At 41.1% G+C, this 15,907-nt stretch overlaps 1 protein-coding gene across 8 annotated transcripts in view; it reads left to right on the top strand.

Moving 5' to 3' along the window:
• C1H4orf33 (chromosome 1 C4orf33 homolog) overlaps nucleotides 1-15,447 on the top strand; it is a 149,597-nt gene extending 134,150 nt beyond the window's left edge. For 7 of the 8 annotated variants that reach the window (XM_075860447.1, XM_075860452.1, XM_075860449.1 and 4 more), the window contains 2 exons: nucleotides 4,504-4,703; nucleotides 13,080-15,447. In XM_075860447.1, coding sequence (XP_075716562.1) covers nucleotides 4,504-4,703; nucleotides 13,080-13,170 — 291 coding nt within the window. In that variant the 3' untranslated portion in view covers nucleotides 13,171-15,447. The remainder of the gene's footprint in view (nucleotides 1-4,503; nucleotides 4,704-13,079) is intronic. The other variant, XR_012883021.1, reaches the window with a different exon arrangement.
• Nucleotides 15,448-15,907: the final 460 nt, after the last annotated feature.

The following is a 15,907-nucleotide window of genomic DNA, read 5'->3' as shown; positions in this document are numbered from 1 at the left end:
ATATTTATATATACACTACCGTTCAAAAGTTTGGGGTCACCCAGACAATTTTGTGTTTTCCATGAAAACTCACACTTATATTTATCAAATGAGTTGCAAAATGACTAGAAAATATAGTCAAGACATTGACAAGTTTAGAAATAATGATTTTTATTTGAAATAATAATTTTCTCCTTCAAACTTTGCTTTTGTCAAACAATGCTCCATTTACAGCATTGCAGACCTTTGGCATTCTAGCTGTTAATTTGCTGAGGTAATCGGGAGAAATTTCCCCCCATGCTTCCAGAAGCCCCTCCCACAAGTTGGATTGGCTTGATGGGCACTTCTTGCGTACCATACGGTCAAGCTGCTCCCACAACCGCTCTATGGGGTTGAGATCTGGTGACTACGCTGGTCACTCCATTTCAGATAGAATACCAGCTGCCTGCTTCTTCCCTAAATAGTTTTTGCATAATTTGGAGGTGTGCTTTGGGTCATTGTCCTGTTGTAGGATAAAACATTTTTTTCCAATCTTCCTCTGTCCAATGTCTGTGTGCTTTTGCCCATATTAATCTTTTCCTTTTATTAACCAGTCTCAGATATGGCTTTTTCTTTGCCACTCTGCCCTGAAGGCCAGCATCCCGGAGTCGCCTCTTCACTGTAGACGTTGACACTGGCATTTTGCGGGTACTATTTAATGAAGCTGCCAGTTGAGGACCTGTGAGGCGTCTATTTCTCAAACTAGCGACTCTAATGTACTTGTCTTGTTGCTCAGTTGGGCAGCGGGGCCTCCCACTTCTCTTTCTACTCTGGTTAGAGCCTGTGTGTTCTGTCCTCTGAAGGGAGTAGTACACACCGTTGTAGGAAATCTTCAGTTTCTTGGCAATTTCTCGCATGGAATAGCCTTCATTTCTAAGAACAAGAATAGACTGTCGAGTTTCACATGAAAGCTCTCTTTTTCTAGCCATTTTGAGAGTTTAATCGAACCCACAAATGTAATGCTCCAGATTCTCAACTAGCTCAAAGGAAGGTCAGTTGTATAGCTCCTCTAAACAGCAAAACTGTTTACAGCGGTGCTAACATAATTGCACAAGGGTTTTCAAGTGTTTTCTAATCATCCATTAGCCTTCTAACACAGTTAGCAAACACAATGTACCATTAGAACGGTTGCTGGAAATGGGCCTCTATACACCTATGTAGATATTGCATTAAAAACCAGACGTTTGCAGCTAGAATAGTCATTTAGTACATTAACAATGTATAGAGTGTATTTCTGATTAATTTAATGTTATCTTCATTGAAACAAACTGTGCTTTTTTTTCAAAAATAAGGAAATTTCTAAGTGACCCTAAACTTTTGAACGGTAGTGTGTATATTTATATATATATATATATATATATATATATATATATATATATACAGTGAAGGAAATAAGTATTTGATCCCTTGCTGATTTTGTAAGTTTGCCCACTGTCAAAGACATGAACAGTCTAGAATTTTTAGGCTAGGTTAATTTTACCAGTGAGAGATTAAAAATAAAAAAGAAAATCACATTGTCAAAATTATATATATTTATTTGCATTGTGCACAGAGAAATAAGTATTTGATCCCTTTGGCAAACAAGACTTAATACTTGGTGGCAAAACCCTTGTTGGCAAGCACAGCAGTCAGACGTTTTTTATAGTTGATGATGAGGTTTGCACACATGTTAGATGGAATTTTGGCCCACTCCTCTTTGCAGATCATCTGTAAATCATTAAGATTTCGAGGCTGTCGCTTGGCAACTCGGATCTTCAGCTCCCTCCATAAGTTTTCGATGGGATTAAGGTGTGGAGACTGGCTAGGCCACTCCATGACCTTAATGTGCTTCTTTTTGAGCCACTCCTTTGTTGCCTTGGCTGTATGTTTCGTGTCATTGTCGTGCTGGAAGACCCAGCCACAAGCCATTTTTAATGTCCTGGTGGAGGGAAGGAGGTTGTCACTCAAGATTTGACGGTACATGGCTCCATCCATTCTCCCATTGATGCGGTGAAGTAGTCCTGTGCCCTTAGCAGAGAAACACCCCCAAAACATAATGTTTCCACCTCCATGCTTGACAGTGAGGACGGTGTTCTTTGCGTCATAGGCAGCATTTCTCTTCCTCTAAACACGGCGAGTAGAGTTATTGCCAAAGAGCTCAATTTTAGTCTCATCTGACCACAGCCCCTTCTCCCAATCACTCTCAGAATCATCCAGATGTTCATTTGCAAACTTCAGACAGGCCTGTACATGTGCGTTCTTGAGCAGGGGGACCTTGCGGGCACTGCAGGATTTTAATCCATTACGGCGTAATGTGTTACCAATGGTTTTCTTGGTGACTGTGGTCCCAGCTGCCTTGAGATCATTAACAAGTTCCCCCCGTGTAGTTATCGGCTGAGCTCTCGCCTTCCTCAGGATCAAGGATACCCCACGAGGTGAGATTTTGCATGGAGCCCCAGATCGATGTCGATTGACAGTCATTTTGTATGTCTTCCATTTTCTTACTATTGCACCAACAGTTGTCTCCTTCTCACCCAGCGTCTTACTTATGGTTTTGTAGCCCATTCCAGCCTTGTGCAGGTCTATGATCTTGTCCCTGACATCCTTAGAAAGCTCTTTGGTCTTGCCCATGTTGTAGAGGTTAGAGTCTGACTGATTAATTGAGTCTGTGGACAGGAGTCTTTTATACATGTGACCATGTAAGACAGCTGTCTATAATGCAGGAACCAAGTTGATTTGGAGCGTGTAACTGGTCTGGAGGAGGCTGAACGCTTAATGGTTGGTAGGGGATCAAATACTTATTTCTCTGTGCACAATGCAAATAAATATATATAATTTTGACAATGTGATTGTCTTTTTTTTGTTTTATATAATCTATCTCTCACTGGTAAAATTAACCTAGCCTAAAAATTCTAGACTGTTCATGACTTTGATAGTGGGCAAACTTACAAAATCAGCAAGGGATCAAATACTTATTTCCTTCACTGTGTATATATATATATACACACACACACACACACACACACACACACACACACACACACACACACACACACTTTTTGAGGGTTTTGTTTAATAGATTATTTTTCTTGTTGTTTTTACAGAATAAATTAATTTCTTTTTTTACCTTTCAGATGGATCCAATTACATACCGTGCAAACGTTTGCAAATGTATGCAGTTGAGCGTTAAAGCTCAGCTGCCAGTGCTGTACGTTTAAGGCACAGATTGGGAAGAAGTTAAAGGTCTTTTCCAGCCAAAATAATTTATTATTTATCCACTGGTTAGGCGATAAATGTTAGATTGGTGGGACTCCTACTGATTGCTAGAACGGCGTACCTTGGTTCCCCATCCCCCTCAGCAGTACACCCATGGCTAGGAGGAGTTTTAATGGAGTGGTGGTCAAGTATGCAACATGCCTCTCCAGTCGATGTCTATGGCACTTACGAAAACAGCCATGTGCTCTCCATTCATACTTCCCCCTAGCAATTGGTGGGGCTCCCATCGGTAGGACCCACATCAATCTATAATTTATCACCTAAACAGTGGATCGGTGATAAAAGATTTTGGCTAGAATACCCCTTTATTGGTAGAGCATCTCCTAGATAAAATTCCAACATAAATCTGCTTCTATTGACTTTGGCCGCAATACACGTCACGCGGCCAAAGTTTGCTGTGTCACCCCACCTGCTTTGCAGTTAATGAAAGTCAATCTGGCCACTTTGCGACCCACAAGTTGCCGCAAAGCTACAGTCACAAGAATTTTAGTGTGTTTGAATTTTTTGCAACTGTGCAGTCGTGGTTGTGGCAACTTGCTGTTCACAAAGCGGCAAGTTGTACATACATACATTGATTTTCATTACCTGCAATGCAGGCATGGTATCTCATAATTGGATGTATCTGCTTAGCGCTCTGCTTTTATTTTAAGTTTCTAGATTAATTTGCAGTTCTTGTGTCAGACTGTCAGAATTTGTGGCCTATAAGGATTCCATATTAAAATAATGGTTTTATATTGTTTATTGGATATATGTTGTTACAAAAGTCAATATTTGCTTTTATATACAAAAGATATGTTTGGTACAAGTAAAAAAAGAGATGTGTCTGTAAACTGCATGCTAGACTGCTTGGGGAAAAATCAATTATTTCTAACAGGTTTGCGGAAATTTTATTTTTAGAGATTCTTTCACACTCTTTAATGACTTCACCATAAACACCTAATAGTAATATTATATTTCTCTCTTCTTCTTTAAGTAATCTTTAACATAATGACTTGTGGTTTTATTCATATGCACATGTTGTATTCCAGGAGACATGAGCACATAGCTGAATATATGGATGGGGCTGTTCACTCAGCAGTGTGTGCCAACATGTTACATTTGTCTTTGTCAGGCTGAGACTTTGTCCTTCACGCTACTGCGGGCTTGTGTAGTAATAATGCATGCTGCTGTTTCTCTAACACACTTGTGTGACCCTGAGTGTATAATATCCTGTATTAATTCCTTCTACAGGACTGTCTACCACTGTCCTTTCAATCGTCCATAACAGAGGAGACTTGGAAGGGCAGAGCACTTCTTCCTTGGGAATACTTCCCCCCGTCAGTAGACCGGTTTAATGCTTTTGCAATTCACGGTTCTGGGTTGAAGAGAACATACGAGGCACTTTATCCAATCCCTGCAAAGGAAGTACAAGAAGGGCAGCAACCTGACTTGTAAGTGTTCCAAATATTGATGTGGACATCTGTTTTCTTATGTGAGAAGGAGTCATTGATCTCTGTACTATGGTCTGAAGCCAATACAAGTAACAAGGGAAACAAAAGGCATGGCGGGAGCTGAAATACAGCTACGGTGAAAAGCTTTGATCACTAATTCAAGACATTTGATAAAGTTGTTTGCAGAAGTCGTAATGTGAATAAAATAGTTTACTGGGAAGAGCAATTTGTAAAACACCTTTCAGTCTGCAGAATTAGGAACCAGTTCTTTATTTTGCAGGTAGTGAAAGTTGTGAAGCAGCGATGTGATAATTGTATTGCTGCAAATAAGTAAGGGGAGAGCCGTCTCATGGTGTACATAGCAGGTGGTAAATAATGTCCCTGCAACCGATACGCCACTGTATTGTCAATGGGAAATCTTTCATCCGTATTGCAAACTATACAGAGTTCTGGAGTCACTGGAGATAAGGAAAAGTGCGCTTTGAATACTGCCGAGCACCAATTTGCCCCTACTCCGTGCCAATTTAGCGATGAGATGAAGACCTGTGTAAATTAAGACAGATTGGTTGCTAGGGATGTATTGCCTAGTAACCTCATTTAAACTGCTGTAACTAGCAGCAAATATTGTATTAATAGCAACCAGTCTGTCTCAAATAACTTGGCAGAAGTCAATCCATGTCTCCAGGTACTTCTTTATCGAATAGAAATAATTTAGAAAAAAGGATTATTATGCACAATCCTGTGCTATAATCGTTTTTCAGTGAAAGTGGAGGTACACTTTTAATATATTTGTTTAGTGTATCTGCCAATGCAAAGTCAATGGGGCACTGGTTGTCTTAGGTTGCGTCTACCTACTGGGCAGTTGTAAGGTGGAGGTGCATGCTCAGATCACACTGCCCTGTCCTTCGTGTGTCTGCTGCCTCCCCTCCCTTGCTGCTTCTCATACACTGACAGGAGGAGCTACAGTGTAGTCTAGGCCCTGGGTTGCTGAATAGCAACAAGCTTGAGGAGTAGGATGGCTCCTGTCTTCTGTTTTTCATAAGATCCCAGGCCCGTTTGCTGGCTGATCGCATTATTTTTGGGCAGTAAAATGTAATTGTTTTTGGCAGCACATCTCCCCATGTAAACGGGAGCTGCTGCCGACAATGATGCAAACTGTATGGGGACCAATGAACTTGTTCGTACATATTTGTTAAACAGAGGCTGTAACAGATGCCTACCAGTAGTATCGGACATCCATAGACTATAACGCCTCGTGCACACGACTGTGTGTGCTGTCCGAGTCCCGTCAGTGTTCCGAGGAAAGATAGGACATGTTAAAGTGAAGGGGTCCGTGAAGACTATCAGATGCCACTCGGATGCCATCAAAAACAGCCGTGGCACAACGGTTGTGTGCATGAGGCGTTACAGTATTAGTTTAACGGACGCGTAATGAACTCTCATGACCCTTTTCATTATCTATCCGTTAAGCGGATACCATTATAGCCTATGGGTGATGGATGCTATTGTTAGCACTCTGTTTAGCGCATCCGTCACCTATAGGCTATAATGGCATCCATTTAACGCGTACATCACGAAAAAATGTTGAAAAGCTCATGATGTATGCATTTAACGGATGCATGTGACGGATGCCATACTGTGGAATTTGTCACCCATAGGCTACCATGTAAAAACAAAAAGTATATATTTAATATATCATTTTTTTACTGGATGCCTCTGGATAGAAAAGCATAGTCTACAGTATACGCAACCAAGGTCAAAAGAACAATAATGGGAGCTTATTGGTATGTTTCACATATGCGCAGGAAGCTTTCCCAAAGCATATGTCAAACATACAGGGAAAACGCAGTGTGAAAGAGGCCTTACCATCCAACTTGCCCTTATCTAATAAGAGAGAAAGTGACACTGCTGCCCTGAACTTCATTTTATCTTTACTTCATAGACCGCTCACAGCATCTGCAGAAATATATATATATATATATATATATATATATATATATATATATATATATATATATATATACATACTAGTTCTTCTCAATGAATTAGAATATCATCATTTATTTTAGTAATTCAATTCAAAAAGTGAAACTCATATTACATAGATTCATTACACACCGAGTGATCTACAGTTCAGAATTATTTGGACAGTGACACAGACTTCATGATTTGGGCTCTGCATGCCACAACATTGGATTTGAAATGAAAGTGTAGACTTTCAGGTTTAATTCAAGGGGTTGAACAAAAAAATCCTGTAAAATGTTTCGGAATTGCAACCATTTTTGTACACAGCCTCCTCATTTCAGGGGCTCAAAAGTAAATGGACAAATTATCATTACCATAAATAAAATGTTTTTTTAATACTTTGTAGAGAATCCTTTTCAGGCAATGACTGCCTGAAGTCTGGAACCCATGGACATCACTAAACGCTGGGTTTCCTCCTTTGTGATAGTTTGCCAGGCCTTTACTGCAGCTGTCTTCAGTTGTTGCTTGTTTGTGGATCTTTCTGCCTTAAGTTTTGCCTTAAGCAAGTGAAATGCAGCTCGATCAGGTTGAGATCTGGTGATTGACTTGGCCGTTGCAGAATATTCCACTTCTCTGCCTTAAAAAACTCCTGTGTTGCTTTCGCTGTATGTTTTGGGTCATTGTCCATCTGTACTGTGAAGTGACGTCCAATCAACCTTGCTGCATTTGGTTGAATCTGAGCAGAAAGTAAATCCCTGAACACTTCAGAATTCATCCGGCTGCTTCTGTCTTCAGTCACATCATCAATAAACACTAGTGACCCAGTGCCTTTGGCAGCCATGCATGCCCATGCCATCACACTGCCTCCACTGTCTTACAGAGGATGTGGTGTTCTTTGGATCATGAGCCGTTCCAAGCCTTCTCCATAATTTCTTCCTCCCATCATTCTGGTACAAGTTGATCTTAGTTTCATCTGTCCAAAGAATGCTGTTCCAGAACTGGGCTGGCTTCTTTACATGTTGTCTGGCAAAGTCTAATCTGGACTTTCTATTTTTGAGGCTGATTAATGGTTTAGACCTTGTAGTGAACCCTCTGTATTTGCTCTCATGAAGTCTTCTCTTTATGGTAGACTTAGATACTGATACACTTACTTCCAGGAGAGTGTTCTTCACTTGGGTAGATGTTGTGAAGGGGATTTTCTTCACCATGGAAAGGATTTTGCGATCATCCACAACTGTGATCTTCCGTGGACATCCAGGCCTTTTGGAGTTCACGAGATCACCAGGGTGCTCTTTTTTTTCAAGAATGTACCAAACTGTTGATTTGGCCACTTCTAACATTTGTGCTATCTCTCTGATGGATTTCGTAATTTTTTTCAACCTAACATGGTCTGTTTCACTTGCCTTTGACGTAATGTTGTGGGTTCACAGCAACAGCTTCCAAATGCAAATGCCACACCTGGAATCAACGCCAGACCTTTTACCTGCTTAATTGATGATAGATTAACGAGGGAATAGCCCATGCAGCCCATTAAATAGCTTTGGAGATAATTGATCAGTTAACTTTGGTCCCTTGAAAAAGAGGCAGATATATATTGTAGAGCTGTAATTCCTAAACCCTTCCTCAAATTGAGATGTGAATACCCTCAAACTTGTGTCACTGTCCAAATAATTCTGGACCTAACTGTATGTATGTGTGTGTATATATATATATATATATATATATATAGTTACATAAACATTTATTTTATTCCTGGAGCACAGCTCATACTTTATTATAATATTCACTCCATTTCATGATGCACTATTTTCTATCACGTGGTGGGATATCATAGAATAATGGCAAAAGTCCCCCAATTTATGGACGGACAGTCGCCAGCTCTGATTCTAGAGATGAGGGATAACATTTAAAAAAAAAATCCTTTATATTTATTTATCAGGACCTGCTGGTATAATTCAGCTTGTGAACCCGGCCTAATGATTTCTTGTCCCCTGGTCTCCCTGAAAAAGTCCATAGACCACAGCATATGACATCAAGACTGTTTTCGTTTTTTAGCAAGCTGATTCATATAGGACATGAACAGCTCTTCTCCAGCTAATAGCTCATTGCTATACATATCAGTGAAAAAATATTCCTATTTAAACATAGCTTTTAATTGTATTATTTTTAAAAAGTAAACTTCTTTAAGATTTCCCATTTTTGCTTTGGCAACCATTGATTATGTAGTGTGTTGTTGTTGTCGTTGTTGTTGTTGCTTTGCTTATGATCCAGTTATCATAACTCCATATTTTATGTATTTATGTATAATTACTAGTGTAGGGGGTACTTTCCTCTTTGGTGCTTCATATTTGTACTTGGCTTGGGTAGCATTGGTCTCTACTTTGGTTCAGACAAACAGGTATGATATTATACAATGGTTGTAATGTCGGGGTAGGGAGACAGACAGGTGAGCCCTAATATACCCGCCACTCAGTCCCTGCCTACTTGCACGGCCCGTCCTAGGTGACGGCGTACAACTGGGTGACGGTCCCTACGCTCAATAAGTGCACGACAGACAAACAGACAAGGGTACACAGAAGCTAAGGGAAATGGGGCAACACCGTGAGCAACAAGAGTAGTGAACGAGACGAGTCAAACCAGCAGTGTACGAGGTACCAAACGCAGATAGTACTACCAGGAACAGCAGAGCCAGGAAACCAGACAGAATCACAGGCAAAGGAAGAGCAGGAAATGCAGGTATAAATAGACCGAGGGCGGGAGCTAACTCCGTCTGGCCAGGCTGTGATAGGTTCTCCCACTCCTCAGCCTACCAGCCTGAGTGGTAGCAGATCGAGTCACTCTATCAGACCTAGGAGCAGATGCAGACTGATTAACCACGGGCGTCGACACAGAAGCTGTGTCTGGCAGATCCTTTACAATGGTCTTGAAGGTTTTGGGAAAATTGCTGCTAGGCGTTACGTTGCTATAGCGTCAAGTTCCCTGATACATTGACGTGCTTTAATGTCGGTTAAGCAACTTACCTTTTTAGTGACAATCTGCCATATTTGTAGCACTATAACCATTGTTGCTCCATTAATTTATGTTCTTAATAGGTTATTATTGTATTTTGTTATCCCCTGGACTGAAATGTCTGACTGTTTAAGCCGCTTGCGCTATATTATTGTGTACCACGCGCCTGTAGAGGCGTCTCATTACCATAACCACTACTTTGGTTCCTGGGACTCTATTGGTGAGCATCTTTGTTGGCTAGGTTACTGACGTAATACGTGTCCAATATTCTACTTGCTCTGCTGGCTTGACATACCATTAGCCAAGCTAGGGTGTCACGGTCTGTGGGTATGTGGACCCACTAGGCTGCACCGCCATAGCGGGAAGCAGCTGGCCAAACAACAGAGCACCCAAGCAATACAAAGTCCAGCACAAGGGTACCTGAATAGTCCAGACAGTGGCAGAGGCTTTAGCACGGATGACAGCAGGTGTAGCAGGTTGCGCTAGACATGGCGGATGACAGCAGGTGCAGTAGGATGCACCAGACATGGCTGATGGCAGCAGGTGCAGTAGGTTGTGCCAGACGTAGCGGACGACAGCAGGTGCAGTAGGTTGCGCCAGACTTGGTGGATGACAGCAAGAACAGCATGACACGGCTCCAATCACTAACAGGCTCAAGAACAATAATACAGCACGGGATATAGGAAACCGGCAGCAGGGCACGGGAACAATGGAAACACTAAGGGACCATTTGCAAAGACTAACATGGGAATACTAACAATGCTCAAGCAATGAGCAAAGGGGCAGGGCCTTTCTTATAGTCCAGGGTGATCATAGGCTAATTGCCGATGATTCCCATATGTACGCACTGGCCCTTTAAGGCCGGGCACGGGCGTGCGCGCGCAACCCTACGGGAGACAGCGGACCGGAGCGGAAGGGAGTGCTGGCGGCTTCACTTGGGGAGGAGATGTGGGCCAGCGCTCACAGAACCATGGCTGCGGCCGCCGGGCGGTTAGTAATCCCGACGGTCCACGGCCATGGACGCTACATAGGGTAATGTCAAGGGTTAATTGTCAAGACCCTAACAAATAATAGCTATACACAGAAGAACAACGAGCCATAAAGCCGATTTATATAAAACTTACATTTTTATTTAACATATATTACATATCACAAATACGGTTTAAAAAGGTTACATAAGAACAAGACCCTAGTATGAACAATGGAGCAATTTATTAACCTTTGCAAGATGATATACACTGGTGTAAAGGCCATATAAATGAATTGCATAAATTAAGTGCAGACCCTAACAAAAGGGAATTATCCTATTATAAATCCAATACCTTATTAGTATAGTCAAAAATGAGTACGAGATAGAAGGGAAGGAAAAGATAAGATAAAGTGAAAATACTTTAAAGCATCATTTATATTTAGCAGCCTTACCCATAACAGCAATGAAAAAGTAATGGTTGGTATCTGCTCCTTCACATGGACCCCAACGCGCGTTTCACTACGGTTGCTTCCTCAGGGGGGATGTGTCACACCGTTGCTTTACCAGAAGTGTGTCTCAAGCGGACCGGAACCATAGTAGTGTTCAGTCATAGAGCAGCCACTAAGAGAGCCACTTTGTTTCCAGCAGACTCCAATAGTGCTGCATAGAGCATTTGGAGGATATTTGGCATTTACTGGCTGGACCTCCAGGGTGGGGAAGTTTCAATTTTAATAGGGACCAATGTTGTCTGTCTTTGTTTGTGTCCCCACCGATTTGTTGAGGTTTTAACAATTGACTCTTGACATTACCCTTGTTTGGCTAATAGTACTAGTGCAGACCATGGATGGGTGTTCATCACTTCTATTTAGATAGTATCTACACAGTGAATGTCCAGCTGGCACATGGTCTTGAGAAAAACGCTGTCTAGTCACCTGACTGCTTCTTTACCTGTTTGCTTTTGGATTTGAACCCATATAAATCATGCAAAAGTCAGAGCTCAAAAGCTCATTTATTCAAATATATCAAAATGTATTCATTAAATATAGTTAAAAAATAACACATACATAATGTATGAATCCTCCTAAGAACAAAATGGATCATACAATTGTCAGAACATGGTAACTAGCGAGCAAATTTAAAGCCATATCTAGTATAATAGAACAGAGTATCCCCCACTATCCCACAAACGTGAGGGAGAAATGGGATGTTATACTAGTTTACATCCAGCCATAAAATGGCAGCCCCTACCAGGGAGTAATATAGCCAGTCAAAATACATACAAAATACATGCATCTGTGCATAGAGGTTAGGGTTGATTCTAGGGTTCATTAGCATCAACTTGTGGGGTTGCCCCTTTCGAGGCGGTAGTAAGGGAAAGCAAAGGGAGACAGGAGCATACGAGAGATACACGAGCATACGAGAGACACCTGTCTGTCGCTAAACAGTAATACTGCTAACAAGGCTATTGATCCACTTTGCGGTCTGGTGTTTCGTTTCCACTATACACAAATTTGCACCAAGCAGTGAGTAACCATGGTTTTGTTCAGTAAAATATTTCGACCTCTATGCCTGCGGCCCAGTATAAATTGGTTGTTCTTATTCACTTTGATCATTGAGTCCTGTTTACCTATAAATGAATGATACAATTAAAAGCTACATTTCAATAGGGATATTTTTTTAGTAACAGGTCATAATTTTTTCCTATGGTAATTAAAGAGGCTCTGTCACCAGATTCTCAAATCCCTATCTCCTTTTGCATGTGATTGGCGCTGCAATGTAGATAACAGTAAGGTTTTTTTTTGTTTTTTTTAAAACGTTTATTTTTGGCCAAGTTATGAGCTATTTTATATATATATATATGCAAATGAGGTTTGAAATGGACAACTAGGCATGTTTTTTTTTCTGTTATGTCCAACTGGGCGTGTATTGTGTTTTTAACTGGGCGTGTTTACGTGTATGACGCTGACCAATCAGTGACCAGTCAGCGTCATACACTCCTCTCCATTCATTTACACAGCAGCGATGTGCAGCCACATACACAGAGATTAACGTTAATCAAGTGTCCTGATAATGAATACACATTAAATCCAGCCTGGACGTCATGTGTATTCAGAATCCTGACACTTCTGAATCTTTTCTGTGAGATTTGCAGCAAGGGAAACGAAATCTCGTTTACCTCCGAAATTTCGCGAGATTTCGTTTCGAGATTTGATCTTTTTGTTGGGTTGTATTGCTTGGCATAAAGAAAACATAGGAAATTGAGTAATGTAGAATGTGAGTAAAATGAATGATTTGTGTTGTGAAATGGATCTTATGCGCCAAAGTCTCCAACCAGCCACATCTACATTATACGTGAAATAATAGCTGTATGGAACAAGAGAAATTTCTTACATATTTAATAAGATCTACAATGTTTTTGCTTTATTTTATAGTCACCAGTTGGAATATTTCAGGCCTTTTAACTACAATGTGTTGATGGGTGAAGAATGGAAGAAGCCCGCATCCAATCTCTGGAAAATGTGACTTTTCTGCACACCTACGTTTATCCTTCAAGATGACATAGGGACCCAAAAACCAAGGAGCTAATTATTCAAATCAGGTTTTTAGATATCCGCAGTAAAAATCACAGTAGCGCAAATGTTGTAAGACTTTTTATTACAGTCTGGGAAAGTTCTGTATTAAAATCCTCCAGCTGTAGAAAAACAATCACATCAAACTATTACCTTGCTGCAGATGGGAGATTTTTTTTCCCCGACTGGTAAACCTGATACGTCAGGTGATATATGGTAATATGTCTCTAATATTTACTGCTTGGAAAAGTTTGCTTAAAGGAACGGTGTATCATTAAAAATTACTGATTTCAAAATCTATTTTGTAGCTCTTTTTCTAGAAAAATTAATTTGATAAACCTAGACTTGTGATTTCCTGGGCAAGGATTGATTAGACATATAGCGACCCAAGCTACTGCCTGCAGATAGGGATTTACATCAAGATAGCATTATTCCTTTCTAAAAAGCAATTCAGAGGTGGCGTAGGGGGAAAATAGACGGTGGTTCATGTGGCTGCTGGAGATTTATCTCCTTTATCTTTAAATGACACGTTGGGTATGTTTACACGCACTGTTTTCAGACGTAATTCGGGCGTTTTACACCTCGATTATGCCTGAAAAAAACGGCTCCATTACGCCTACAAACATCTGCCCATTCAATGGAAATTACAATGTTCTGTTCCCACGAGCCTTTATTTTACGCGTCGCTGTCAAAATACAGCGCGTAAAATGACGGCTCATCAAAAGAAGTGCAGGACACTTCTTGGGAGGTTTTTGGAGGCGTTTTTCATTGACTCTATTGAAAACAGCTCCAAAAACGGCCGTAAAAAACGCAGCAAAAATCGCGAGTGGCTTAAAAAACGTCTGAAAATCAGGAGCTGTTTTCCCTTGAAAACAGCTCCATATTTTCAGACGTTTTTGCTCACTGCGTGTGAACATACCCTTTCACTTACCCCACCCAAACCACCCCAAAAGAGAACTTAGGGTGGGGTGCTTTAAGAGTATCTGCACTTTCAAAAAACCTTAGATATGTCAGATGTATCAGGCTGAAGACTGCTAAGGCCTCGTTCACACAGAGTTTTTTGCAGGAGGAAATTCTGCCTCAGAATTCCGTTTGGGATTTTGAGAAAGATTTTGTCTTTCCTGCATGTCATTTGCGGCGATTTTCGCCGTGTTTTTCGCGAAATACGCTTTCTCTGCCTCCCATTGATGTCAATGGGAGGTCAGAGGCGTAAACGCACGAAGATAGGGCATGTCCCTTCTTTCTCCTGTGAGGCAGTTTTACCGCTCGCGGGAGAAAACCGCCCCCACCTCCCATTGAAATCAATGGGAGGCATTTTCGCCCGGTTTTTGACGAGTTTTGCAGAGCGGTTTCTGCTCCAAAAAGCTTGTCAAAATACTCGGTGTGAACAGGGCCTAAAGGCTGACTTACACGGGCAGATTTCTTCCCATAACAAGCACCGATCAACGATATAAGTCGATAAGCACAAAACAGGCCCTTTTACTCGTGCCGATTCTTTCTGTATGGGGACGAACTATCGGTAATATGATCGTTCCGTCCTCATCAGCTTGAATCATTGTTAGCAGCACATCCACTGTTTACATGAGGAGATGTGGTGCCGACAACGATGTTCTTATAGCCTGGATAAATGATGTGATCACCTGTCAAACAAATGTTTACTCATTTGTCGGCTGATCGCTGCCCTGTTTACACAGGCCAATTATTGGGAATGCTTGCTTGACCGATTATTGACCCATGTAAATGAATTATTGCCCTGTGTAAAAGGCGTTGCAAAGGGTGCTGGGGCACAGCTTCCTGACAAATGTATTATAATTTACGCCGGAAAACTGGCGTAAACTATAGTGGATATCTGTATTAATGGAAATCTAGATTTCACTCCGTGGGGCGTAGAAAGGTAGAGGCCCGTGCCAGGTCCCGTACTTGCCCCCCTGGATAATACTGCCCCCCATCGGACAAATAAATAAAAAAATATATATATGCTCACCACTCCTTTTCTCTCCTACAGGTCCCCACAGGATTCCTCAGCATTATTCGACTCATAGAAGGTCCTGACGTAGGCAGTGTCAGAACAATTACTGCTTTTCTGTTGCAGGTTTTCCCCATTGAGTTCAATGGGGAGGTGTAACCCGCAACAAATAATAGTAATGCTTTTATTTGTGATTCATTTTTAGAAACTTGTTTTTTGTAAACAGTGTAATATTGTCTAATAAAAAGATTATGTAATTTTTGACTTAGAGACTCCTTGGTTCTTCCTTTTGGTGCAACAAATAGTAGATGTTGCAAGTTTTGTGGCGGAAAAGCTGCGATCCTGCCGCAAAAATTGCAACTCAGAAAAATAAAAATGAAACTTATACTTACCCCGTTCTCTATACTTATCCGTCCAGGATTGCCTCCTGGGATGACGTTTCCTCCCATGTGACTGCTACAGCCAATCATTCTGCAGCAGTCACATGGGATGAAACGTTATCTTAGGAGGCTTGGCTGCACCGACAACAGAGGGACGCGTCTCCCTGACTATGGAGAGCCCTAAATTCTTTGTGAACCTTACCAAGTTTTAAGAGATCTTATTTACTATTATATCTAAACTTTCTGCTGAGGTTTTGCTATCTAGAAAACTAGCAGAAAGAATTTCAGAAAAGTCCCAACAATTGAGTTGATCTGGAAGCCAAACATTTTGTCTTCTCTCGTGT

The sequence above is a fragment of the Rhinoderma darwinii genome, chromosome 1 (assembly GCF_050947455.1).
Source record: "Rhinoderma darwinii isolate aRhiDar2 chromosome 1, aRhiDar2.hap1, whole genome shotgun sequence".
NCBI lineage: Eukaryota > Metazoa > Chordata > Amphibia > Anura > Rhinodermatidae > Rhinoderma > Rhinoderma darwinii.
This window is presented reverse-complemented; position numbering and strand designations above follow the sequence as displayed.